Below are 26,477 nucleotides of genomic sequence, written 5' to 3' on the forward strand. Positions count from 1 at the left end.
CGGGCGGTGCTCGCGCGCGGGCTTCTGGGTCGGGGGCGGGGCCAGGCGGACACGTGACTGGGACCACCAATAGGGAAGCGGGGCGTCTGAGAGGGCTCTTCCGGCTTTTTCCTGAAGTGGCTGTTTTCACCCTGTTTCTGGACGCGTTGGGCTTCCCGGGGGGCTCAGACGGTGAAGAATCCGCCTGCAGTGCGGGAGACCCGGGTTCGATCCCTGGGTCAGGAAGATCCCCTGGAGGAGGGCGTGGCTGCCCACTCCATATTCTTGCCTGGAGAATCCCTGGACGGAGGAGCCTGGCAGGCTACAGTCCGTGGGGTCGCAAAGAGTTGGACACGACTGAGTGACTTCACTTATGCATCTCCTAAGAACAACTGAGGGAACTTTCCTGGCGGTCCACTAACGAATAAGACTCTGGGACTGATGCTAAAGCAGAAACTGCAATACTTTGGCAACCTCATGCGACGAGTTGACTCACTGGAAAAGACTCTGATGCTGGGAAAGGTTGGGGGCGGGAGGAGAAGGGGATGACAGAGAATGAGATGGCTGGATGGCATCACCGACTCTGTGGACATGAGTTTGAGTGACCTCCGGGAGTTGGTGATGGACAGGGAGGCCTGGCGTGCTGTGATTCATGGGGTCGCGGAGAGTCGGACACGACTGAGCGACTGAACTGAACTGAACTGAACTGGTGCTTCCACTGCAGGGGGCGGGGATTCCGTCTTTGGTTGGGGAATTAAGACCCCCCTGTATGCCAGGAGGCATGGCCAAAATTGTTTTAAAATTTAGGGGAAAAAAAGGAAAGACATTCTCCTACATAAGTACAATATATGATCAAACCCAAGAAAATTAATAATATATAATAATATTCATATCTGTCTATCCAGTTGTCCCCCAAATTCCTTTTCTAACCATTTCATCATTTTTTTCAAACCATGAGCTATAATCAGTTCCTTTTTATTCTAGAAAAGCCTCCCTCACTCTCCTTTTTATTTTTTTATTTTTTTGGCTGCACTACCATGGTTCCAAGTCTTCATTCCAATCCCAAAGAAAGGCAATGCCAAAGAATGCTCAAACTACCACACAATTGCACTCATCTCACACTAGTAAAGTCATGCTCAAAATTCTCCAAACCAGGCTTCAGCAATACGTGAACCGTGAACTTCCAGATGTTCAAGCTGGTTTTAGAAAAGGCAGAGGAACCAGAGATCAAATTGTCAACATCTGCTGGATCATGGAAAAAGCAAGAGAGTTCCAGAAAAACATCTATTTCTGCTTCATTGACTATGCCAAAGCCTTTGACTGCGTGGATCACAATAAACTGTGGAACATTCTGAAAGAGATGGGAATACCAGACCACCTGACCTGCCTATTGAGAAACCTATATGAAGGTCAGGAAGCAACAGTCAGTACTGGACATGGAACAACAGACTGGTTCCAAATAGGAAAAGGAGTATGTCAAGGTTGTATCTTGTCACCCTGCTTATTTAACTTATATGCAGAGTACATCATGAGGAACGCTGGGCTGGAAGAAGCACAAGCTGGAATCAAGATTGCCGGGAGAAATATCAATAACCTCAGATATGCACCACCCTTATGGCAGAAAGTGAAGAGGAACTAGAAAGCCTCTTGATGAAAGTAAAAGAGGAGAGTGAAAAAGTTGGCTTGAAGCTCAACATTCAGAAAACGAAGATCATGGCATCTGGTCCCATCACTTCATGGGAAATAGATGGGGAAACAGTGGAAACAGTGTCAGACTTTATTTTTTTGGGCTCCAAAATCACTGCGGATGCTGATTGCAGCCAGGAAATTAAAAGACACTTACTCCTTGGAAGGAAAGTTATGACCAACCTGGATAGCATATTCAAAAGCAGAGACATTACTTTGCCAACCAAGGTCCATCTAGTCAAGGCTATGGTTTTTCCAGTGGTCATGTATGGATGTGAGAGTTGGACTGTGAAGAGGGCTGATCGCCGAAGAATTGATGCTTTTGAACTGTGGTGTTGGATAAGACTCTTGAGAATCACTTGGACTGCAGGGAGATCCAACCAGTCCATTCTAAAGGAGATCAATCCTGGGTGTTCATTGGAAGGACTGATGCTAAAGCTGAAACTCCAATACTTTGGCCACCTCATGCGACGAGTTGACTCACTGGAAAAGACTCTGATGCTGGGAGGGATTGGGGACAGGAGGAGAAGGGGACGACAGAGAATGAGATGGCTGGATGGCATCACCGACTCGATGGACATGAGTTTGAGTGAACTCCGGGAGTTGGTGATGGACAGCGAGGCCTGGCGTGCTGTGATTCATGGGATTGCAAAGAGTCGGACACGACTGAGCGACTGAACTGAACTGAACAGTGGTTCAGACAGTAAAGAATCTGTTCAATCCCTGGGTGGGGAAGATCCCGTGGAAGAAGGAAATGGCAACCCATTCCAGTATTCTTGCCTAGAAGATTCCATGGACAGAGGAACCTGGCGGGCTGAAGTCCATGGGGTCACAGAGTTGAACGCGACTGAGTGACTAACACACACACACAATGGCCAGTAGGGCTCTCATTTCCCCAACCAGGAATGAACTGGCATCCCACGCAGTGAAAGCAAGGAGTCTTAACCACTAGACCACCAAGGATGTCCCCACACTCTCCTTCTTAAACTAAGTCATTGAGTTTTGTCAGGACTTAGTCATCTTGTAGAACATTCCTCTTTCTGAATTTGTCAGATTTTTTCCCTTAATGATTAGATTCAGTTTAAGCATTTTTTGTTAGATGTGTGTACCTCTTTACTACACTTTATAAAGAACACATAGCTTAGATTTTCCCGCTGGTATTAAAGCTAAATTTGATCACTTGGTAGGGGTGGGGCATCACTCCATTTCTACATTTCAGAAATGTAACTGTATATTTTCTTTTTGGCATTTGGTAAGTAATCTGAAGGATGATACTCTGAAGCCATATGAACTTTCTATTCTCAACACTCACACACTCCTTCCCTGAATCTGATTACATCAGCAGTTATAAACGATGATTCTCCATCATGGCTCCTACATTTATTAGCTGCCATTCTTACCACACCTTCATTTTCTCTGTTGTTTCACTATGAAATCCAGGTTTTTAAAATCATTAAGGATTGTAAAATTCATTATCACATACTCCATTACCATCACAATTATAGTTTTTAAGCAGAAAATATATTTGCAGAGATTATCAACAATACAAAATATGGATATGTTTGAGAAAACTGAGTTGGGTAAATCAATAATTAAAAATTCTCCCACGGTTCCATGGGCTTCTTTTGAATAAGTAAATCATTGATAATTGACATAGTCATCAGTTCAGTCGCTCAGTCGTGTCCGACTCTCCGCGACCCCATGAATCACAGCACGCCAGGCCTCCCTGTCCATCACCAACTCCCGGAGGTCACTCAAACTCATGTCCACAGAGTCGGTGATGCCATTCAGCCATCTCATTCTCTGTCATCCCCGTCTCCTCCCACCTAGTGATGCTGTCAACACAAGTGAGCAATGCAGGAGGCATTTACTAAAGGATAAGGAGGACTTGTCATATTGATTCGGGCCATTAATAATCAATGTCCACTTATATCCTGTGAGTATTCTGAACTTTTTTTTTTTAACCATCATTATTTTTGTTGATGCTCAAATGGTCCCAAGTTTGGCCAGTGGAAACCGCTATAACCACCTGTGTCTCTTTGACATATCCCGTTAGCCCTCAAGTCCTTCCCTGTTTTGATTAACCCAAGTTCACTTTATCAGCCCTTTTGGTTTCCCCAAATAGTTTTAATAACTCCTACAATCTAACCCTTCTTCATTGTTTTCTTTTCCCCAAGCCTGATGCCAACTCTTTGCTTTCCTTCACACTTATCTCCATGAGGCAAAGAAACAGTGGAGGATACTTTTGTGAACAACTGTCTTCAAAGGTAAATAGCAGAGTTCTCACACACACACAAATAAAGATAATAATATGGAAATAGTCCTGTAGCTGCAAGTGGATGTGTTGTAAGAAGCATTCTATTCACACTCGGCCCACAGCATCCTTACTTTTAATTTGCATTTACATAGTTTGCCAAGCCTCCTGGAAAATGTGAGACTATTTTTGGATGTGAAGTGATGACTGTCATTGAAAATTTCCCTTTCCTGTGGATGTACAGTGTATGTGAACCAGATCAGACCTCAGCCCAGGTCAAGTATGTCCACTCTCCAGGACCCGGCCCTCTCAGCTCAGAACTTAACACAACTCTGGCAGCAGCTTGGAGTGGGTGTACCGTTTCAACCCAAAGAACTCCTTTACACTGCTTCAGGTTGCTCTGTTCATCACCATTTCCTAAAGAGGTCTCCTGACCCCTGTTCTAGGTTAGGCCTTTAGGATGGACTCAATTGTGTCCCTTCCAAAATTCATAGGTTAAAGCCAAAACCTCCAACGTGACTGTATTTGGAGACAAGGCGTTTACAGAGTAAATTAAATTTAAATGAGGTCATAACCGTTGGGCCCCTAATGTGATAGAACTAGTTTTCTTTGGTCTGAAGAATAGGCTTCAACAGAGAACCAAGAACTCTTATGGAATCTGTTTCAAAGATTCAAAATCAATTCTTTCTTCTTAGGGGACAAAAATGCAACCATGTAGTTTAAGGCTACCCAAAATGGAACCTTAGCCACTTCATGTTTTTAAATGACCATGAATTAGCCTATGTTATTCACCGTCCAGAATAAACTAGAAGTGTGTGCAGACCTCTGACCTGGCCTCTTTACACAGGCTTCTTTCTAAGACTTTACCTCGTACAGAAATGTTGAAAAAACTACCTTCAGAAGAACAACTTCTAACAAGAATTCAGAACTAAAACAGCTTTTTAATGGTCTTTCATACTGAGTCTGGGTCTCCTGCATTGCAGGCAGATTCTTTACCACCTGAGCCACTAGGGGAGCCTAAGAGGTATTTAGTAAACAGTTTTAGACACATTTTACAATAAACAAAAAGCTTCTGTGTTCATTGGAAGGACTGATGCTAAAGCTGAGACTGCAATACTTTGGCCACCTCATGCGACGAGTTGACTCACTGGAAAAGACTCTGATGCTGGGAAGGGTTGGGGGCGGGAGGAGAAGGGGACGACCGAGGATGAGATGGCTGGATGGCATCACCGACTCTGTGGACTTGAGTCTGAGTGAGCTCCGGGAGTTGGTGATGGACAGGGAGGCCTGGCGTGCTGTGATTCATGGGGTCGCGGAGAGTCGGACACGACTGAGCAACTGAACTGAAATGCCCTTGTGTGTATGAACATATCATGAAATCAAAACGCAAAAACTTCAAACATTTAAAACTTTATTGCTGGAATAGCAAACTTCATAAAGACACCTTTTGCAAGTACATAGACAATGACAAGCAAAATAAACAGGAAACTTTGATAGAAGAGAAGCAAAGATTGTTACTATCATGCACATACAGTCAAACTAATACCACACCAAACAGGTACACTGAAGAGTATATGGGTCATGGGTCATGCAATCCAAGGAGACGCATTCCAAACGTTTGCATTTCAGAGGGGTTCCTTTTTTGGGGGGGCGGGGGTGGGTAGGGTAATTTCCTCCTAATATATAAAACAGAAATATTTAGATGAGAAGCACACTGATGACTATAAAAGTCAATTTTATTTTCTTCTCCAAGCATAGAAATCTGGATTATTGGCCAAAAGAAGTTCAAGAAGCAGTGATCAAAAATCTAAACACAGAAGAGAGGAAACAAACTCTAGATTCAATCTGTGCTATCCTTATAACCAACTACTACTTCATAGATACTACATCCAGTGTATTACATTAGTTCAGATGAGCTAAGAAGATAAAAAGCCAGAACAGCCTCTATTATGTATTTCCACCCCTCCTCCCCTTGGCTACGTTTTCTTAAGCCTAAAAAGTTCTATCACTATCCCGCAAGCACGAGGTTTGCTTTTTCTATTATTGAATACAGTGAAAATTCATATAAATGAGCGCCAAGGTCTAGCCACCTTTCCTACTGATCACTAGTGCCCAATCGAGCTGCTGCTAAAGGAGTAGGAGTAAGAGTAGGAGGAGTTCCCTGTGGCATCAAAGCTTCCTCTCCGGGACCCACTGCGGGAGCCGGAACGGGAGCCGGAGCGGGACCCAGAGCGGGAGCCGGAGCGGGAGCCCGGGGCAGAGGACATGTTGTAGGGGCTAGGCAAGCCCTTGGAGGACACAGAGGCGGCCTCCAGCAGGCGCAGGCCGGTGACGTCTTCCACCATGGAGCGGTTGATGGCATCCTTGTAGGATATTTTCAGCTTGGTTTTGGGGCAGGTCAAGATCTTGCCGTAGGTGCTGGTGTCTTGCAGCCTCTGAGCTGCCCGGCCGTCAATGTACCCTTTCCTGATGGCTTCCTCCGTGCTTATCCTCCCTTGTACTTCGGGGTCCACCAGGCCCCCCGTGAGGTACTGGAACTCCAGGAAGCGCTGGCCGGCCTCATAGGGAAGCCACTTTTCCTTCACCGCCTCTGCCGCCGACATCTTCTTCTTGCCCTTCACTCCTTCAAAGCCAATGAAGGCTTTCTGAGCGGGCTTCAGCCTGGTGGCCATATCCTGGTCAATCAGGCCCTGGGAGACCGCATCCTGGAGAGACAGCTTCTGGCCCGTGGTCGGGTGGATGATGCCGCCCGTGCAGGCCTGAGCCTCCAAAAGCCGCTGCCCACTGATGCTGTCAACGATGCCCCGCTCTATCCCTTCTGAAATGGAGATCTTCTCCAGGTTTTCCGTGTCGAAGATGGCTGCGATGGGGCTGCACTCTTCCAGGGGCTCGGACAGGGAGCTGCTTCTGATGGTTAAATTCCTGACGCTGGAGATGGTAGAGATCTTACTGACGGCCTCGTGTCGGGAGCCGCCAAAGACATCATCGCTGAGGCCACCCCCGGTGCCGCTGCCGCCACCCACGCCATTCTTCAAGGAGATCATATCGGCGAACTGAGTAAGGCTGAGGCTGCCGGACCGGTACTGGTCGAAGAACTTCCTGTCGATGAGGCCCTTGTCGATAGCGTCTTGGATGTCGTACTGACTGCCCGTCTTCCTGTCCACCAGGACCACCCGAGTGGAGCCGTCCGAGCCGGTGATGGTTATTTCCTCCCACTCGCACTCCTGCTCACACAGTTCTTTGAAGGTGTCGTAATCTATGAGGCCCTTCTTGTAGGCCTCCTGCACGGACATCTCCTTGTTGGTTTCTGGGTCCACGATGACCACTCTGCGCTTCCTGAGGGTGTTCTTCTGGGAGGTCTGCACCTGTTTCTTCTTCTCTTTCAGGGGAAGGAGACAGAGGCCAGTTTCCTCGTCTTTGATGCACCTTTCCTTCAGCTGCAGATACGTAAGGTTTTCTTCAGTGTTCGGGTCAAAGAAGCCTTTGGTATCATCACTGGGATCCGAGAGAATCTCACTGAGCTCCTCGTTGAAGTAGCCCCTCTTGTAGGCGATGTCAACGGGCAGGCGGTGGCTCTCCTTCGGGTCGATGATCCCGCCGGTTGCAATCTGCGCTTCCAGCAGGCGGATGCCGTGGCCCTTTTCGATTAGCTCCTTGTTCATGGCTTGGAACAAGGAGATGATGTTTCCCGTCTCAGGGTCGTTGTACCCGGTGACGGCTCGTTCCGCAGACAGGAGCTTCTCCTTGAACTCGATGCCCACCAGGCCCCGTTTGTAGGCTTCCTCCACCGGTAACCTCAAGTTGCTCACGGGATCCACGATGAAGCCTGTCGCCGCCTGCGCTTCCAGCAGCTCCAAGGCGGTGCCGGGGCGGACCAAGCCGATTTTCATGGCCTCGTAGATGCCGAGCTTCTGTTTTGTGGTCTCGTTGTAGATGCCCGCGATGCAGCTTGAACCCTGGAGGAAGTCCTTAATTCTCTCACCAACTTCGTCGTAAGAAAGCTGACCCGACTCCAGTTCGTTGACAGTGGACGGTCTCAAAATGCCGGAGTCGACCAGCTCGGAGACGGTCACGGGCTGTCTGATTCCTTGGAAGGACATGCTTCTTTTCTGTACTGACAGCAGGAGCAGTCCGGTGTGCGGTTCGATCCTGCACCGCTCCCTCAGCTGCATGTAACTGACCTTCTTTTTGGTGACTGGATCCACGAAGTTCTTCTGACTATCCCGGGGGTCATTCAAGGAACGATACAGATCTCTGTCAATCAGCCCGCGGGCCAAGGCCACATCTTTCGGCAAAAAGACACTGTTCACGGGGTCCACCACGCCCCCTGAAGCGATCTGGGCTTCCAGCAGACGCATTCCGGTCTCTCTATCAATCAGATTTTTCTTGATGGCCTCTGACACAGACACGGTCTTGCCGGAAAATGGGTCATCAAAGCCGGTGATGGCTTTCTCCGCCGTGTATATCTGCTGGCGGTCGTCAAAGTCGATGAGGTCCCGCGCTATGGCGTTGTCCACCGTCAGCTTCTCGTTCCTGTGCGGGTCTATTATACCGCCCGTGGCCGCCTGGGCTTCCAGGAGCATGACTGTGGATTCCGGGGTGATCAACTTCTTTCTCTTGGCCTCCACCAAGGAGTACTTTTCCTTCGGGGAAGCGGACGCCCCAGCAATGGCTCCCGCTCCCCGGAGGAAAGGCTGGATCTCAGAAGCGACTTCCTCCACGGACTTCTTCCCCTTCAGCAGCTTGTCCAGGGTCGCCTTGTCGATCAGCTGGCACTCGTACAGCTGCATGGCCGTCACCTTCTTCCTCAGCCCGTCGAACACCAGCTTGGAGGAATCCACGGACCACTCGTACTCGGTCTGGGTCTCGCGGTGGGACCCGTAGGGGCGCTGCTTGAGCCTGTCGATCTCCCTCTGCAGCCGGCAGCGCTCCGTCTCCAGCTGGGACTGCGTCTCCCGGCTGGAGTCCTCCAGCTTCCGCCGGCACCTCTCCTCGATCCGCTTGATCTCCGCCTGCAGCCTTTCGATCTCGCTCCGAAGGCTGTTCTTCTCTCTCTCGCTCTTCTCTCGCTCCGACTCGATCTTCCTGATGGCCTCCTCCTTGCGGGAGTACTGCGTCTTCCACTGGTTCAGGTCATTCTGGATCTGCTGTTTCTCACACTCCAGGCGCTGCTTCACCCTGCTTTCCGCCTCCAGAGTCGTCTTGGCGCGACTCAGCTCCTCCTCCAGCCTCTGCAGCCTGGCCTTGTCTTGTTCCAGGACTTTGATTTTCACCAGGAGGCTCTCCCTCTCCTGCACCACCTGAGTGCACTGACTCTTGGATTCCTGAATCCTATTAGATGCCTAAAATGCAAAAAGAAAAAAATGGAAAAAAAAATCGTTTCATCGTATCATAGGACTATCACCGTTTCACCGCTTTTCCTGTATTTGTACAAAGTATAGTTACTTCTTTGCCCTTTCCCTCTTTCCTTTGTACTGTTATTTTATCTTACAAGTTAGTGGAAAAAAAAAAATCTGTACATATACGTTGCCACTCTGATAAATGGCTTTTATACTTACTATACTTTTCCATAGGAGATACGAGCAGTTGTAGACCTGGTTTACTCTTAATAGTAATTACGGGTTGAACAAATATGGTGAATTTTTTTCCAGGTTATCACACCTGCTGTACCTACATGCCACCTGTTACAGCTGTATTGACGTGTTTAATAAAGCTATACAAATCTATGGAGGTACCCACCCCTGCCACCCCCAGCCCCACACAAATATTGTTTACAGAAGTCAAACGTGTTAGAAGTTAAAGAAGTGTTAAAATTAGGGGTCAAAAGAAAAGCCAAACAAAAAGAAACATATTAGGGCCAGGATGAAAAGAGCATAGAATAATGCATGCAGAAAAATCATGAAAAGCAAGCAAGAAAAAGCGATGTAAAAATTGCACAGAAAGCGTGCAATTTAACATGGCTCAAAAAGCCCTTTAACGTGGCTTTTATTTAAGAAGGTTTTAACTACCAACGTAGGTCACAGCTCACAAAGTAAGAGCCGTCTTCTAGAAAACAGAGCGAAACATCGAGAGGAAGTGATGTCAGGTCTTACACCCGGTGGAGTTCTAAAGGCGGAGCCAGCGTGGGTTACACAGAGAACACCAGTGAGAGAAGAGACGGGCCAGCCGCACCGCAATCACTCCACCGCGGGTCTGATGAGGACAGACAGCAGCAAAGAGAAAACGGGAGAGGGCTGCAAGCCTCCAGCCCAGCGGAGAGGGCCGCGGAGGGGATTAGTGGAGCGGCAACAAGCAGCGACCAAATATTTGTGAATACCTCTAAGGCCTGCTTTTGGAATCTCTCAATTTCCTGTCTCAAGTTTTCCCTCTCTCTCTGTAAATCGTTAATCAGGCCCTGCAGCTCCAGCGTGCGGTTGTTGCTGATCTGCAGCTGGCTCCGGAGCTCCGCGATGGTGGCGTTCTTGTCGTGGTCGGCCTCACTGCGGCCGCGCCGGAGGTCGTCGTACTCCAGCCGGAGCTGGCGGAGCTCCTCCTCCAGCATCAGGTGCTCCTTGGTGAGGCTCTCAGTCAGCGACTGCAGCCGCTCGATCTCGATCTTGCTCTCATTCAGGCCCCGGCTCTTCTCCTCGATGGCCTTCTGGAAGTGCTCGTTGCGCGCCTGCGCCTGCCTGACGTTCTCCTGCTCCTGCAGCAGCTGCCGCCGCAGGGCCTCAGCCTCAGCGGCCAGCCTCCGCAGCTCGTCCTGGGCCCTCTGTTTCTCCCGCAGGTGGCCGTCCAGAGTGTCCCGCTGCTGCCGCAGCTCGTCGTCACTCCGCTTCTTCACGATGGACGCCTGCTCCAGCTGCTGGGTCAGGCTGGTGACCTTGATCGCCTGCTCCTTCAGGGTCCTCCGCAGGCCCTCCAGCTCCTCCTCCAGCTTCTTCCTCTTGGAGGAGTCCTCGGAGGCCGCCCGTTTCAGCCTGGCCAGCTCCTCCTCTGCCTTCTGCTTCTGCAGCTGCAGCTCCTTCACGGAGGTCTGGAAGCGGGTGATGTCCTGGTCCCGCACAGTCCGCTCCTGGGACACCCGCTCGTAGTCCAGCCTCAGGCGGAGCAGCTCCTGTTCTTGCACCTTCAGCTTGCTGATGGTCTCCGTGGCGCTGCTGTGAGCTTTCTGTAGCTCGCCCTGCGCCCTCTGCAGCCTGGCGTTTTCATCCTCCAGGCACTTCCTCTGGCTGGCTTCCGTCTCGATCAGCTGCTTCAACCTGTCAATCTCCTTGTTTCTGTCCTGGATCGTCTTGGCGGCGTCATCCAGAGACTGCTTGTACCTGGCGCTCTCTTCCGTCCGCATCTCTGTCACCTGCCTCAGCTCAATCTCCAGCTGCTGTTTCCGCTGCGACATCTCCGAGCCGGTGGCCTTCTGCTGTTGGACGTTCTCTTCGACCCTCCTGAGGGTCTCCGTGGTCTGGGCCAGCGTGTTCTTCAGCCTCTTGACTTCTTCCAAGAGGCTCCGGTTTTCCCTGGTGAGGGTGTCTATCTGGGCCCGGTAGCCACTGGTGTCCTCTTCCTTTTGCAGGGTGAGCTGATGGATGGTCGTCTTGGTGATGTTGATCTCCGTCTCAAACTGGTTCTTTAAGCTGATGATTTCCTCGTCGTAATTGGCCCTTACCTTAGCCAGTTCATTCTCATATTCCCAGCGGCGCTTGGCCTCCTCCTGGAACTCAGCTTTGAGCCTTTCGATCTCCTTGTTTTTGTCCTGGATGGTCTTGGCCGCCTCCTCCAGGGACTGCTTGTGCCTGGCGTTGTCCTCGGAGCGCTGCTGGATGACCTGCTTCAGCTCTATCTCCAGGTGCTGCTTCTTCTGCAGCATCTCGGAGCCGCAGGCCTTCTGCTGCAGGGCGTCCTCCTCGGCCCGCCTCCGCTGCTCCGTGGTCTGCAGGATGCTGTCGTTGAGACGGACGATCTCCTCCTTCAGATCTCGGTTCTCCCGCGAGAGTCTATCGAGCTGGTTGCGGAGGTTTTTGGAGTCATCCTCTTTCTGCATGGAGATCTCTTTGATGGTGGTCTTGGTGATGTTAATCTCTGTTTCATACTTGTTCCTTAAATTACTCATCTCCTCATTATAGTGGTTTCTTACCTTTGCCAGCTCATTTTCATATTCTCTCTTCCGGGCACCCTCCTCTTGCAGCAGCACTCTCAACCTCTCTATCTCGAACTCCTTCTCCTTGATGGCCTTCTCGGACTCCATCTTCTGCCAGCCGAGGCTCTCCTTCTCGCTCTGCCGTGCTTTCTGCAGCTGATCATAGTCGCTCTTCTGCTGGTCAAACCTGTCCTCCACGGCCTTCCTCCGGCGCTTCTCATCCTCGATCTCGTACGTCAGCCGGGTGATCTTCTCATTGAGGTCTTTGATCTGCCCGTAGCACTTGTCTAGGTTTTGCTTGGCCGACTTGCCGTCCAGCTCGGCCTGTCTCTTCAGCTCCTCCAGGCTCACGAGCTTAGCTTTGAACTGGGAGCACTCCGCCTGGTATTTCTGCAGGTTCTGATCCAGGAATTTGTTCTTATTGCAGTTCTCCGAGTTGGCGTCTCGGGCCAGTCTGAGCTCCTCTTCCAGAACTTCGATCTTGGTATTTTTCAGCTGTGGAAGGGAAATCAGAGAGGATGTTGAAAGAAACATAAGTTGACACCGTAGGAAAGAAGCGGTACTTCCTCCCCGGCAGACCCATGTGCCTTCCTCACTTCTGTTACACAACTACACACGCACACACAGACAAGCACATAAAGAGTGATACAAGGCAAACGCTACTAGGCAAAAAATTCAAGAACTCTGTTTTCTTGTCATTCTTCCATTGGGTGCTTGCATGATCTTAGTAAGGGACCTACCCCCTTTGAGTTTCAGCCTCCTTCAATATCTACAAATGAAGGAATTTCTTTCAAGACCAAAAGCTTATGACTTCCTAAATTATGCATTCTTCATTTCCAGGCATAAAGTAAGTTTTCATATAAACAGCATGAGCATTAGGAATGAGAAGTAAATTCAACAATCACCTGATGTGAAAAATTAAAATCCAGCGAGTCCTGGGTGTTCTTCTTAATTTAACACAAAGAAATAAAGCTAATTCCTTGACCAAACATTAAATGAAATTCCTGGGGGGTTTGGCAAAGTAAAATAGCTATAATTTTGAAAATACAACCTCAGTCCATTTTGTGCAGTGAGCTGGAGAATATGACTGATACCCGAATTATGAACGAACTGTATTATGCTATTTAGAGGAAATACAGTTTTATCAAGGAGTGTCCATGTTAAAATGAGGCAGTGGGGAAAAAAAAGGGCGTGTATACACTGCTGTATTTAAAATGGACAACCAACAAGGACCTACAGTACAGCACATGGAACTCTGATCCATGCTATGTGGCAGCCTGGATGGGAGGAGGCCTTGGGAGAGAAAGGGTACATGTATATGTATGGCTGAGTCCCTTCACAGTTCATGTGAAACTATTACAACATTGTTTGCTAATTGGCTGTACCCCAGTGCAAAAGAAAAAGTAAAAAAAACCAACGAGGCAATAATAATTAAGGTCCATTCTATTTTCTTTTCAATCATCCATGGAAATAAAGTGAGTAGATTACCTTCAGATCTTCCAAACTCTTCAGCATCTCACTTAAGAATCTGTAATAGTCTCCGGACCTTGTAAGAAGCTCTATGTACCGAGCATGCATATCTGAAGCCTTGGAGGAAAGATATGCAAGGACTAGTCAATGACATTGCATTCAAAAGAAGTCCTATGCAAGCTGACCAATTCTGTTTCTAAAACAATCCAATGGTGAAATTATAACTTAAAGAGTGAATTCCCTTTTTTCAATCTGTGCTAATTCCAAAATCCAATAAAGTACAATAAAACGAAGGGCCTAAAACCATGCATTTTATCCTCATCCCTCTAGGGTATGCCCCCCTAAACCATATGATATGGGTGACACTCTCTGATATCTTTGAGAAGAAGTTGTCTTTAGAAATTGACTATAGATATTTCCACTTTTTAAATGTCTCCCTCAATAAACCCAGAATTTAAGCCTGGCTTCTGCAGAGAGTCTAATGTATAAATAGACCCAGACTTCTCACTGATCATTTCCTAAAATGCATCTTATACAGATGATTTACACTAGAGAGAGGATAACCTATTAAACCTTTTTGAATGAATACCCTCCCTATAGCAAGAGATGAATGCGGGGAGGCTGGGAAGACAGGAAGGGGACAGGGAAGAAAGAAGATGCAGACGGAGGGGCAGGCTCTCAGAGAGAGGTAATGACTTATCTACCTCTTGCAGAATCACCCCAGAAGGAGACTGAATCACGGTTCTCTTGATAGGGATACTCAGCAGAGTTTCCAGTCCTGAGGTGTATGCTGCCAGCTGCAGTTCGTAATCCTGCAGAATAACGACATTTCAGAAAAACATACATAACTGACTTAAAAGGAGTCACTGGCAGCTACAATTCCAGTTTTAAATCACCACGCTGTACTTCCAAAGTCCAACCCCAAAGGCCATAATGTGGGCTAGTGTCCAAGCATCATATGATAGTATTAAACCGAGTGGCACATCTTTATAAGCTAAACGGAGATTTCTGCACACACCACCAGTCTAAAGAAGAAGACCAGTCCACTGCCATAGATACTGCCAGTGTATAATGAATTCAAGCTAATGATCATAAGCGTTTACGGTTTGTTCAGGAGAGAATATACAAAAGCCGTAATTGCTGTCCTCAAGAAGTTTATCATCTTTAAAGTGAATCAAAAAATAATGTAGTTAATAATGTTCTTTCTTAATAAAAAAAAACACAGAACACTTCATGAATTTGCATGTCATCCTTGCACAAGGGCTGGGCTGATCTTCTTTGCATGGTTCCTATTTTAATATACATGCTGCCAAAGCAAACACCGTTCATAATATTCTTGATGAAACACCAACATGCTTTCTGAAACCAACGTACCTTAATTGAATTTGCACAAAGTTCAGCAATTTTTTGTACTTCTTCTGATTTGTCTCGTTTGCCGCTTATCTCACTGTGCAAGTTCTACACAGAAAAGAAAATATTTACAAACGTTAAAGTGTACACATATTTGAAAATAAATGTGTTTTCATTCTTTAACCACTGTTATTTGTCCCCGCCCACCCCCCACCCAGCTTAAGACCTGTTCTGACCCCATGCTGCTGCTGCTGCTAAGTCGCATCAGTCGTGTCCGACTCTGTGCGACCCCACAGACGGCAGCCCACCAGGATCCTCTGTCCCTGGGATTCTCCAGGCAAGAACACTGGAGTGGGTTGCCATTTCCTTCTCCAATGCATGAAAGTGAAAAGTGAAAGTGAAGTCGCTCAGTCGTGTCCGACTCTTAGCAACCCCATGGACTGCAGCCTACCAGGCTCCTCCGTCCATGAGATTTCCCAGGCAAGAGTACTGGAGTGGGTTGCCATTGCCTTCTCCATCTGACCCCATAGTCTTGCAGTTAAACCTCAGGAGATGAGTATGTTTTCTATTCAGAAAATAGAAGGAAGACCTTCCACTTCTTATGCTCTAAGAGGCTACTATCTAGCCACCACTCTTTTCTGGTCCTGTTAACTCCATTTGTAAAGATACGCTTTACCATCTGAGCTACCAGGGAAGCCCACTTTACTACAACGTAACATTATTTCTATGTTCATAACTGCATTTCTTTGTAAATATCTCAACTGCTTTCCCTCTGGGCATTATTTAAGCATTCCCCAAATGGACTAGTGGCATTAAAGATTTATTATTTCATGAAAAGACACACACACCCCTATGTTCATAAGGGCACTATTTATAACAGCGAAGAAATGGAAACAGCCTAATGTCCATCAACAGACAAATGGATAAGGAAGATAAGGTATATATACACAAGGGAATATTGCTCAGCCATAAAAAAAAACCAAATGAAATAATGCCATTTGCAGCAACATGGATCGACCAAGAGACTTTCATACTAAGTGAAGTCAGAAAGAAAAAAACACAAATACCATTTAATATCACTTATATGTGCAATCTCAAATATGACACAAATGAATCTGTCTACGAAATAAGATAGACTCAGAGACATGGAGAACAGACTTGTGGTTGCTGAGTGTGTGTGCTGGTGGGGAGACACAGCCTGGGAATTTGGGATTAGCAGATGCAAGAATGGAAAACAACACATCCGACTGCACAGCATAGGGAACTATATTCAATATCCTATAATAAACCACAATAGAAAAGAATGTATATTTATGTATAACTGAATCACTTTGCCGTACATCTGAAACTCACACAACAGTGTAAATCAACTATACTTCAGTAAAATACACTTTTAAAAAACTTATCACTTTAAACCTCAGTACTGCTATGAAACCCAGAGGAAAATACAGCTTATGCCCAGTGAAATCTATGCAATGATAAATCTGCTTATACCTTCTGCTCATTCAAATATCTCATGACCGTGTTGGAATCTCCAAACTTCATGGATTCTAAGCTATCCTGGCGGCGTTTGGCATCATAGAGCCATTTGCAAAAAGTCTGATAGTTATCACGGTAATTCCTCAGTTGCTTGATTTGTTTCTCCAGGTCCCATAATCTGGTGAGAATAAGAGATAATAAAAATTATCAGAGCGTTGCTACTGCTCTGCAAAAGTATTTAACACAGAGTTACCAGATGACCCAGCAACGCCACTGGGCACACACTCGAGAACTGAAAACATACATCCACACAAAAGTTAACACATGAATGTTTGCAGCAGCACTTCATGGTAGCCAGAAACTGGGAACAACCCAAACATACATCCAATGATGGAAGAATAAACAACATGTGGTATAGCCATACAATGGAATATTATACAGTCAGAAAAAAGAAGTGACGTACTGACATGAGCTATACCATGGGTGAACCTGGGAAATGTTATGCCAAATGAAAAAAAAATAGTCACAAAAGACCACATATCATATCTTTCCACTTATATGAAATATCCAGAAGAGGCAAATGTATAGAAACAGCAAGTACAATGGTGGTTGTTTGGGGCTGGAGGGTGGGAGGGGAATAAGGCAAACTGCCAGTGGGTACGAGGTGTTTTGTTTTTGGCCGTGCCTTGCAGATGTGGGAGCTTAGTTCCTTGTGAGCGTGAGTGAAGAGTGAGTGAAAGTTGCTCAGTCGTGTCTGACTCTTTGCGGCCCCATGGACTACAGAATCCATGGAATTCTCCAGGCCAGAATACTGGAGTGGGTAGCCTTTTCCTTTCCAGGGGATCTTCCCAACCCAGGGATTGAACCCAAGTCTACCAGCTGAGCCACAAGGGAAGCCCTTAGTTCCCTGTCCAGGGATCAAACCTGTGCTCCCTGCAGTGGAAATGCAGAGTCTTAACCACTGGACAACCAGGGAAGTCTACAAGGTTTCTCTTTTAGGGTGATGAAAATGTTCTAAACTCAGAATGTGGTGATGGTTACACATTCTGAACATACTAAAAACAACTGAATTGTACACTTTCAATTGTGAATTGAAAGTGAATTGTATGGCGTGTGAATTATATATCAATAGACGTCTTTAGGAGGTGTTTTCAGGAAATGTTTTCAAATCCTCATTTGCTGTAAGGCATTCCTTTTGCATTAAGTATAAGATTTAATTTTCACAAAATTTTGGAGAATGCTCCCTCAGAGTCACTACTTCTTCCAACAAATGGTCATAACAGGAGTTTAGAGGGCACAGAAGAGCTTGATCAACAGCTTCCCTTATTTCCCTAGGAACCTGGAGGGCACCTTACATAAGTGAGTTCAAGCCTGGCTACTGGGATGAACTTTCTTCCCACTCCCAACAAAGCTGCCAGTGTGTGAGGAGAGCACCTGGGATGCTGAACTGACACACAGAACAAGACCACCAGTCTTTTGTTTTAGATTTTGGCCAAGCCACAAGGCACACGGGATTTCAGTTCCCCAACCAGGGATCGAAACTGCATCCCCGGCATTGGAAGCAGTGTTACACACTGGACCACCAGGGAAGCCTCCAGAACCACTGTTTTCTCTAGTGATGACTTCAAGTGACATTACACTGGGAACAACCAAACGGGCAGAACGTGCAGGAGGAGGCTGGCACACCTGTAGTCTATCTGTTTATCGATTCTTTGCCAGCGATCTGTCAGCTGGGTGACCTTTTCGCTGAACTTGCCGAGGTCCAGGTCATACAGCGGATACTGCTGTGAAGTCTGGGAGTGGATCTGCTGGGCTTTCTGCAGTTCAGTCTTCATGGTGGCCAACAAGGACTTCTTCAAGTTCAAGTCATTTTTAATTTTCTGTCACAGGAGAAAAAAATAAAAGAGTACAAATTAACCTCATTCCCACTTGATGCTACACTGCAAGGAAAATATCTTTACAGACTGCTTTTCCTAATATTTGTGCTAATGACCTAGTTCTTTGTGCTAACTCGAGAAAAAAAAAAAAGAATTTGAAAAAAAAAATGGATGTGTAAATCAGTTTAAGGAATGCTACATATCACACTCCACTCCATTCCTGGAAAATTATAAGATCTATTAATATTAATATATTTGGGCTTCCCAGATGGCACAGCATTAAAGAATCCGCCATCCAATGCAGGAGATACACGTTCAGTCCTGGGTTGGGAAGACCCCCTGAAGAAGGAAATGGCAACCCACTCCAGGATCCTTGCCCGGGAAATCCCATGGACAGAGGGGCCTGGCAGGCCGCAGTCCATGGGATCACAGAGTCGGACATGACTGAGCACGCACACACATTAATATACTTAATATCATATCTCAGGCTCTGAGGAGTGCTACCGTACTAGGCTCAGTTGCTAAGTCATGCTCCACTCTTTATGACCCCAGGGACTGTAGCTCACCAGGACGCTCTGTCCATGAAATTTCCCAGCAAGAGTACTGGAGTGGGTTGCCATTTCCTTCTCCAGGGGATCTTCCCGACCCAGGGATCAAACCTGAGTCTCCTGTGGCTCTTGCACTGCGAGCAGATTCTTTACCGCTGAGGCATTGGGGAAGCCCACTCCAGTACTACGGTATCAGCTTAACTAGGCTTAACTCGCATTCCCCTGGCTAATCTCACTACAAACGACCTTCTCAGGTAGGTCCTGCCAACATGCTCTGGACAACAGCATTCTGGGGATAACAGCTGATGTCAACCACGTGTGGCCAGCAAAATCCAGCAATCCTCGAAAGTCATGAAGACGTAGTGAAGCTTTATCACTGGGGACTGAGTATTCCTGTGTTTTTCCGAAATAAACCAGGCCGCTGCAAAAACTCCTCTTATTACCTTGAGTCCGCAGCGGTAAGCCTCCACTTTATCCAGGTCCAGGCACACAGTCTCCTCTTCGGTAAGTCTGGCCTCGTAAACCTTCAACATGTCTTCTGTCTGGAGAATGGCCTGCAGGAGGGCTCTCACGGCGCACAAGCTGTTAGGAGCCAAAGAGGCAGATAAAATTGCCGATGACACAATTAGACTTTGCCACTCTTGCCACTCTTCATAAAAGAGAACGATATTAAAGCAGAGAAAAATTGATTTTGCTTATTTTAGAAGCAGTGCAGCAATGCATATTTTCCCCCCATTTTCATGATTCAGAACACCACTCTGCATTAACAGAAGAATTCTAAGCTCTGGCCTGAAGAGGCTGCCTTGGTTAGAAGAAACACCAGACTTGAGAACAGTGGGACTGGCGCCCTCGGCTGGAGGATCCTCTCCCGGAAGCACAGAAAATGTGAGTCCCTCATGAAAAGAGAAACCACAGGCAGTGGCTCCAGCAACCAGCACATGAAGCAAACGGAGTCTCACAAATGAAGCTTGAGAAAAGCCGAATCTCTGAGGTTAGTGTCAGTCGTGTTTACCTATTTAAGTAGCCGTCCGTCACGCCGTTGATATTTTCCAGTTTCTGAAACAATCCAAACACCTCATTCTGCAAATAGCAATATTTTTCCGAACCTCTGAAGTTGGCTAGCATGTCCTTCAGCTGGTTGAGAACCTGAGCAATGGCTTGAGAATCATTCTGTACGCTCTGTCCAGAAAGAAAGAAGGAAAGAACGAAAGTGCCTTTGATTTAGCTGTATGCCTGTCACCATCATTCGTGCCCTCAAAAAGCCCACAAAATGTGAATGATTCAAGAGAGAGTTGACCCTTCCTGTCCTTCATCAGGGAGGCCTTACCAGCACTGGGCCAACTGAACCTCTTTCTTAGAAAGTACCCCTCAGATATTCTAACGCTGTCCCAGGCCTGGCTGAGCAGAAGGAATGACAGCCTGATGCCGAAGCACCCAGGCTGCAGTCCCAGCTCCGCCGTTCTTACACCGCCCCCCCCAACCAAATTTCTCCACGTCCATTTCCTGTTTGCAAAGAATATCATTCTACCTGGCTAACCCACATTATACGCTGTCTCGGGCAGAAGCCAAATTCACGTTTGTGAAAACTTTGGAAATCTACAAAGCACTATATTGCAGAAAAGGAAGAACACTGCAGCCTGATTCAGCAACCCGTCATCTAACAACAAAGACGGTTTAATCCCCAGCCTGGTATTGTTCAACAAATTTGGAAGCATGGGAAAGGAAAAAGGAAGTCAGGCCAGAAGCCTTTTATTGAAAACGAAGGTTTCAATAGGTTTAAACATAAAGATGTTTAAACCAGGAGGTTTTTTTCATTAGTTCTCAGTTAAATATAAATATACCTGGAATCAAGCAAAATAATAATGAGCACCTACCTTGAGCTCATTTATTTTCACTGTGATGTGGTGGGAAGACCCCTGATCTGCCAGAAGGATGTTCTTAAGGGCCATCCTGCTCTCACAGAGCTCCATCTGCCGGCGTATCTTCTGGAGCTCTATCAACATCCACGTTTCTTGCTTGTCATTTTCTCTGTTGGTTTCAATTACTTTATTATGGTTGACGTCTTGGCAGGTTCCAAGGTGAGTGATTTCAGTCGTGGTTACTGTAAAAATGTTAGGACCACAAAAATCAAGAGAATTCCCAGCTAGAAGGGTGCGAGGACTCAAGAAAACAGCTAGGCTGCATAAAAGTGTCGCTACTTCCTTGGTTTGGGTTCTGAAAACTTAATGACTTTTTCTTTCATTTTGAACTTGTTATTGTGTATTGGGGTACAGTCAATTAACAATGAAGTGAAGTCGCTTAGTCGTGTCCAACTCTTTGCGACCCCATGGACTGTAGCCCGCCAGGCTCCTCCGTTCATGGGAGTCTCCAGGCAAGAATACTGGAGTGGGTTGCCATTTCCTTCTCCAGGGGATCTTCCCGACCCAGGGATCGAACCCAGGTCTCCTGCAATGCAGGCAGACACTTTAATCTCTGAGCCACCACAGAAACCCATGTTGTGATATTAATAACTTTAGGTGAACAAAGGGGCTTCGCCATACTATACGTGTATCCATTCTCCTCCAACCTAAATGACTTTTGAAATGTGATCTTTCAAAGAAGTGATTCCAAAACAAGATTTGGGCAAACGACGTCCTTTCTTTTGAAACCTGCATGTATGGTGGCTGCAAAGAGAGAGGGGCTCTGAACCAACCTGTCTGGTGCTGGGCGTGGCCAGGCAGCTGTATGACCAGGGTCTGGTAGTGCTTCTGGGCATCTGTGAACTGGGTCTGCATCTTCCGCTTGTCATCATCTCCGAACATCTCCGAGCCTTGGCTGTTTCTGATGAACTCTTGGTAATGTAACTCAAGGTCAGAGATGGTCTTCATGTAATCTTCCTGCCGCATGGTTTTCAGCTGGAAATAAACCCGGCGGAGGTGTTTCTGACAGCCCCACAGAGTGGCTAAGGGGAGTTTGCTGGGAGACGCACCATGCTGGGAGTGGTGGGAAGGAAGGTGGGTGGGGGGGCAGAGGGTAGTGGCCTGAGGCATCGCCCCTCAAAGACCCATTAAGACAGAAAAGGTCTTTGAGGATTTAGACCTTGCTCCTAAGAACCATAGCAGCGAGCTGTCAATTTTTTTCTTCCTATGAGATTTTCTTCTTCAAAGGAAAGAGGACTCAGAAACCCCAAGAGTCAGGTGGGTCACAGCAAAGCTTCTCTGACTAAGAAGAGTGAAGGGGAGCCCCCAGACTTACCCTTCCATGCCCCTGTCCCCCCAGAGGACTTTTCCCCCTGCAGTTCTTGGACCACAATCTGAAAACTACCCGTCTAGAGTAGCTAATGCTTTGGATTCAAGAATCCTACCCCATCTTTTACTTTTGTGCTATCCAATCAATAATTATGACCTCATTTTCCATTATGTCTATTAAGGAGAAGGGGACCCAGAGGATCACAGGACCACATGCCTTTGCCATGGGGACTTCTGGCTTGTCGGGTAACTTTAATTACTCCTCTGTCTGGTAAGCAGCCCGGTGCAATTCCTCCCATCTGTGTTGGATGAACTAGAACCTCTAAAGAAGGCTCAGCTGACTCTCTTGCTGACCCCAAAAGCATCAGCTGCACAGCGAGGTCGGCCTGGTAGAAACCGCAGTGCGGGGAGTGGCTGGGCAGCCCCTCTGGGCAGCGAATGGGCCCTGAGGACGTACCTTGGCAATGGTCATGGCTTTGATCTTCTCAATATCGATCATGCAGTAGTGCCAGGACACCAGGCTCTTCATGTTGATGTAGAGCTGGTTCCACAGGGCCAGGATGGCTTCGTAGTACTGCTCGATCCTAGGAAGCACAAGCAAAAACATGCGGGCCTGTCTCTCCAAGTGCATCCCAAAGGGAAAGCTGGCCCCACAGCACAGAAAGCTCAAAGGAGAATGAACAGAGCAATGGGCACACGGAGCAGCTACAAAACATTCAGCATTTCAGTAAGGACTTCCCCGGCGGCTCAGCGGTGATGGATGCGCCTGCAATGCAGCAGACTCAGGCTTGATCCCTGGGTCAGGAAGATTCCGCGGAGAAGGCAATGGCAACCCACTCCAGTATTCTTGCCTGGGAAATCCCATGGACAGAGAAGCCTGGTGGGCTACAGTCCATGGGGTTGCAAAAGGGTTGGACACAACTTAGCAACTAAACAACATTTCGATGGATTTGGACCAATACCCAAAAGTATACTCTCAATGACCAACACGGGTTTAGATACACTGGAATCATTTTGGTTGAAACACGCAGTACAATTTGGGGTGGCTGGGTTATTTGTCAGCAACTTTTTAATTGATAGAGCTCTGATTCCGTGCACGCTGGCAGGGAGAAATGAGTCTCAGGTCATAGAACTCTGATGGCTTCTGGGGTTTGGAAATATTCCTTGGGCTATGCTCACCCCACCTTGAATGGGCTGAAGATTTCCTTTATAAAACATTCGGAAGAATCTGCCTTTGACAACCTGTCAAGCGAATGTTCCAGCTACTTATTGATGGGCCAAGTGTTTATGTGAAATGTTTAGCCACATATTCTATTTGTGGCTACATGTCAGACTGTGTGTGTGTGCTTAGCTGCTCAGTCGTGTTCAGCTCTGTATGATGCCATGGACTGTCCATGGAATTCTCCAGGCAAGAATACTGGAGAGGGTTGCCTTTCCCTTCTCCGATATGTCAGACTATCGATTGCCTAGAAGGAGGAAGAATTTTGAAACCATGCCTTTCAAGTGCATGGTCAAGATGAGTTCCTCTGCTGTCAAACATTCTTTTTCATCTTCCAATGATAAGTACAGTATCTTCAACATAAACCTTCAAGTCAAGGCAAAGGGACCTTCACCGGATGCCACTTTGGGGAGGTGGCAGCAGTGTGGAGCGGTGTGTCTGAGAGTTTGTACCGGGGCCGGCCGCACTATTCCCCGCCCGTGTCCACGTCACGGCCAGCAGGAACTTGAACTACGTACTTGCTCGAGAGGTCCACGGCCAGAGGGTTGGGCGGAGGGATGATGAGGCCCACGGAGGGCACGAGCATGTCCACGCCCCCCGGGCCGGTCACGTACCACTTGCTCCGCTCATTGTTGTCTTTCAGGATACATTCGTCCCCTTTGTGGACAATTTTCTGCAAGGCAAGCAGCACCATGTTCTGGCTTGATCCACAAGCCCGCATTTTTATCTTTTCGCTCAAAAAACAGAAGCAGCCACAAGAACAACACGCAAAGTGTTTCAGCTTTGAAACACGTAATTTCTCCCCCATTCAAGCTGACCTTGACACCACCCAACAGGACTGATGCTTTAAACACAACAGGTGAGTCTACAAGGTGTGACTGAAGGGAATTAGGAGGACTGACTTTCCAGAAGACAGCCAGGGGAGTCTCCTGGTGAAATGCCAAATCCTTTTATAAAGCAAAAACTCACCCCCTGACTTTTCCACACTTGTGAGTTTTTGTTTCATATAATAGATTTCAGTGTGTGGGCATCACATCTCATTCACTTGTTAAATTTTTTAAATAAAAACAAAAAGTTTTTGGTATCAGGTCCCCAGAAAAATAACTTTCTAAATTAACTCCAGCATCTAAACTGCTTCTTTTCTAAATTAACTAGATGGCTTCTTAAATGGGTAAATTATGACATCTATCTCAGTTATTAATGTAACAAGTTTGACAAGTAGGTATTTCCATCTCCATTTCTATTTCTTTCTTCTCTCCAGCCAAGTTCTAAAACCATTTCTGCATGGTAGAATAAACTCCATTGTTTTATAATGTTCATCTCACCAACTAGTCACATTTTTATTTATTAAATTTTCCATAATTTTTATAAGAAAATAAAGTTCTGGGAGTTTCATAAAAACTCGCTAAAATGGAGTCATCTTTCCATATAAATGTTTGTATTGACCATAGGGCCTACAGAACCGATGAGTTCATTTAATACATAAGATCCGCAATGACATTTCCTTTACATGTAGCATAATGGCCATGTATCTTGTTTGCTTTTAATCTCAGAAGAAAAGAAGTCTTAAGCCTTAAAACAGAATTAGAATAGTTTAAAAATACTTATTGTCCTACTTATTGATGATTATCACATGATTCAGAACAAAATCACTCCATTCTTGAAAATAGCTTCCCCTTTGTATAAAAAAAAAACATTTACCAGGGTGTTCCCTGAAACCTAAATTCAGCTCTGCTCTCTCCATGGACAGAAATCCATCCACAGGAAAAGGGAAAACTTTGGCAGCAATCTGAGTAACAGCACACACCTGGTCCTGCTTGTAGTCGCAGAGTGCCCTGAGAATAATGGGTTTATTGCTTCTGTAGTCCGGGTTACGCGGTTTCAGCTGCACAATCTTCTTGGACTTGTTTACCAAGTTCTGCACCTGGCGCTTGTATTCAAGGATTTTCTCCCGTTCTTTCTGCAATTGCAAATAAAATCATCCTTGAATGTATACCCTCTGAAAATTAGGTGAGATCTTGAAATGGCATTCCTATAGCTATCATGACAATACAAATACAAATTAGAAGGCAATGGCACCCAACTCCAGTGCTCTTGCCTGGAAAATCCCATGGAAGGAGGAACCTGGTAGGCTACAGTCCATGGGGTCGCTAAGAGTCGGACACGACTGAGCGACTTCACTTTCACTTTTCACTTTCATGCTTTGGAGAAGGAAATGGCAACCCACTCCAGTGTTCTTGCCTGGAGAATCCCAGGGATGGGGGAGCCTGGAGGGCTACCATCTATGGGGTCGCACAGAGTCGGACACAACTGAAGTGACTTAGCAGTAGCAGCAGTAGTTGCATTAGCTGTAAAAAGCCACCCATTCATTTGTGATCAGGAACCACGAGTACCTTTCATAAGAAGCCACTACAGAGGCCACACAGCCATGAATTAGGGGGGTGGGAAAGCATATCCCTGCGTGAGAGGACTATGCTGATAACATGTGGTGTACGCTTTTCCAAAGGGATCTTCATGTTAAGTCATCAGTGTTCTCTCCCGTTTCGTTTAGAGCAACGCTAACTACTGAAGCAGAAGTAACCTGCAACAGTAGCTAAGCATGCAGAGAAATGTATTTGACAAAAGCCACTGAAAGTGAAGACAAGGTTTGCTTGAGCTTTGAGCACTCACTGCTCTGCAGAACAACACAAATCCAAACATCAGTCTGAATCTATTGGTGGGTGCGTTTATTTCATTCCCAGGAAAGGGCTTGCATCTGAGACGCTACCTCCAGCTCCTTGATCTGCTCCAGCAGGCGCTGCAGGGGCGTGTTCTTGTCACAGGGGTACTTCTTCCTGATGGAGTCTTGGAGGCCCTTCAGGTAGGCTTCTGTCGATTGAGCCTCTTCAAAAAACTGTGAAGGACAGGGGTGACTTAAAAGCAACTGAACACGCAGCACCACCTGCTACTTCAGCTTGTCTTCCCTACGAGTCTATCTGACAGGTGGTTAAAGGAAAAGATTGGGGCAGACACTTAAAGGAGAGCACGAGACTATCTGAAAGACCGGTGACCCGTCTACGCTCCTCTCAGCTAAACCCCAACAAACAGTATTTATGCAATATTGTAAATACTGTTTTCAGTGCTTTTTCAAACACATTCAAAAGAGAAGGCATCAAGACCCAAAAGACAGTTAAATGGTTACACTTTGGCCACCTCATGCGACGAGTTGACTCACAGGAAAAGACTCTGATGCTGGGAGGGATTGGGGGCGGGAGGAGAAGGGGACGACAGAG

General features: G+C 46.8%; 1 protein-coding gene and 1 non-coding gene across 3 annotated transcripts in view; both read right to left on the reverse strand.

Moving 5' to 3' along the window:
• Positions 1-5,313: 5,313 nt before the first annotated feature.
• The window catches only part of DSP (desmoplakin), a 44,320-nt gene continuing 23,156 nt past the window's right edge, over positions 5,314-26,477 (reverse strand). The window contains exons 10-24 of one of the 2 annotated variants that reach the window (XM_088831401.1): positions 25,973-26,098; positions 25,013-25,165; positions 23,724-23,878; positions 22,444-22,570; positions 21,452-21,653; positions 20,634-20,860; positions 19,772-19,938; positions 19,203-19,341; positions 18,021-18,214; positions 16,350-16,512; positions 14,880-14,963; positions 14,210-14,317; positions 13,524-13,622; positions 12,033-12,530; positions 5,314-9,261 (exon numbers count right to left, since the gene is read on the reverse strand). In XM_088831401.1, the coding sequence (XP_088687527.1) occupies positions 6,025-9,261; positions 12,033-12,530; positions 13,524-13,622; positions 14,210-14,317; positions 14,880-14,963; positions 16,350-16,512; positions 18,021-18,214; positions 19,203-19,341; positions 19,772-19,938; positions 20,634-20,860; positions 21,452-21,653; positions 22,444-22,570; positions 23,724-23,878; positions 25,013-25,165; positions 25,973-26,098 (5,679 nt within the window). In that variant the 3' untranslated portion in view covers positions 5,314-6,024. Of the gene's footprint in view, positions 9,262-10,235; positions 12,531-13,523; positions 13,623-14,209; positions 14,318-14,879; positions 14,964-16,349; positions 16,513-18,020; positions 18,215-19,202; positions 19,342-19,771; positions 19,939-20,633; positions 20,861-21,451; positions 21,654-22,443; positions 22,571-23,723; positions 23,879-25,012; positions 25,166-25,972; positions 26,099-26,477 lie in introns of both variants that reach the window. The other variant, XM_055406167.2, reaches the window with a different exon arrangement.
• Positions 14,721-14,823, reverse strand: LOC129543928 (U6 spliceosomal RNA). Its single transcript, XR_008683383.1, has one exon. It is a non-coding gene; the product is annotated as a U6 spliceosomal RNA (small nuclear RNA).

The sequence above is a fragment of the Moschus berezovskii genome, chromosome 23, assembly GCF_049115385.1.
Source record: "Moschus berezovskii isolate FMDL1 chromosome 23, NW_MosBer_1.0, whole genome shotgun sequence".
In the NCBI taxonomy this organism is placed as follows: domain Eukaryota; kingdom Metazoa; phylum Chordata; class Mammalia; order Artiodactyla; family Moschidae; genus Moschus; species Moschus berezovskii.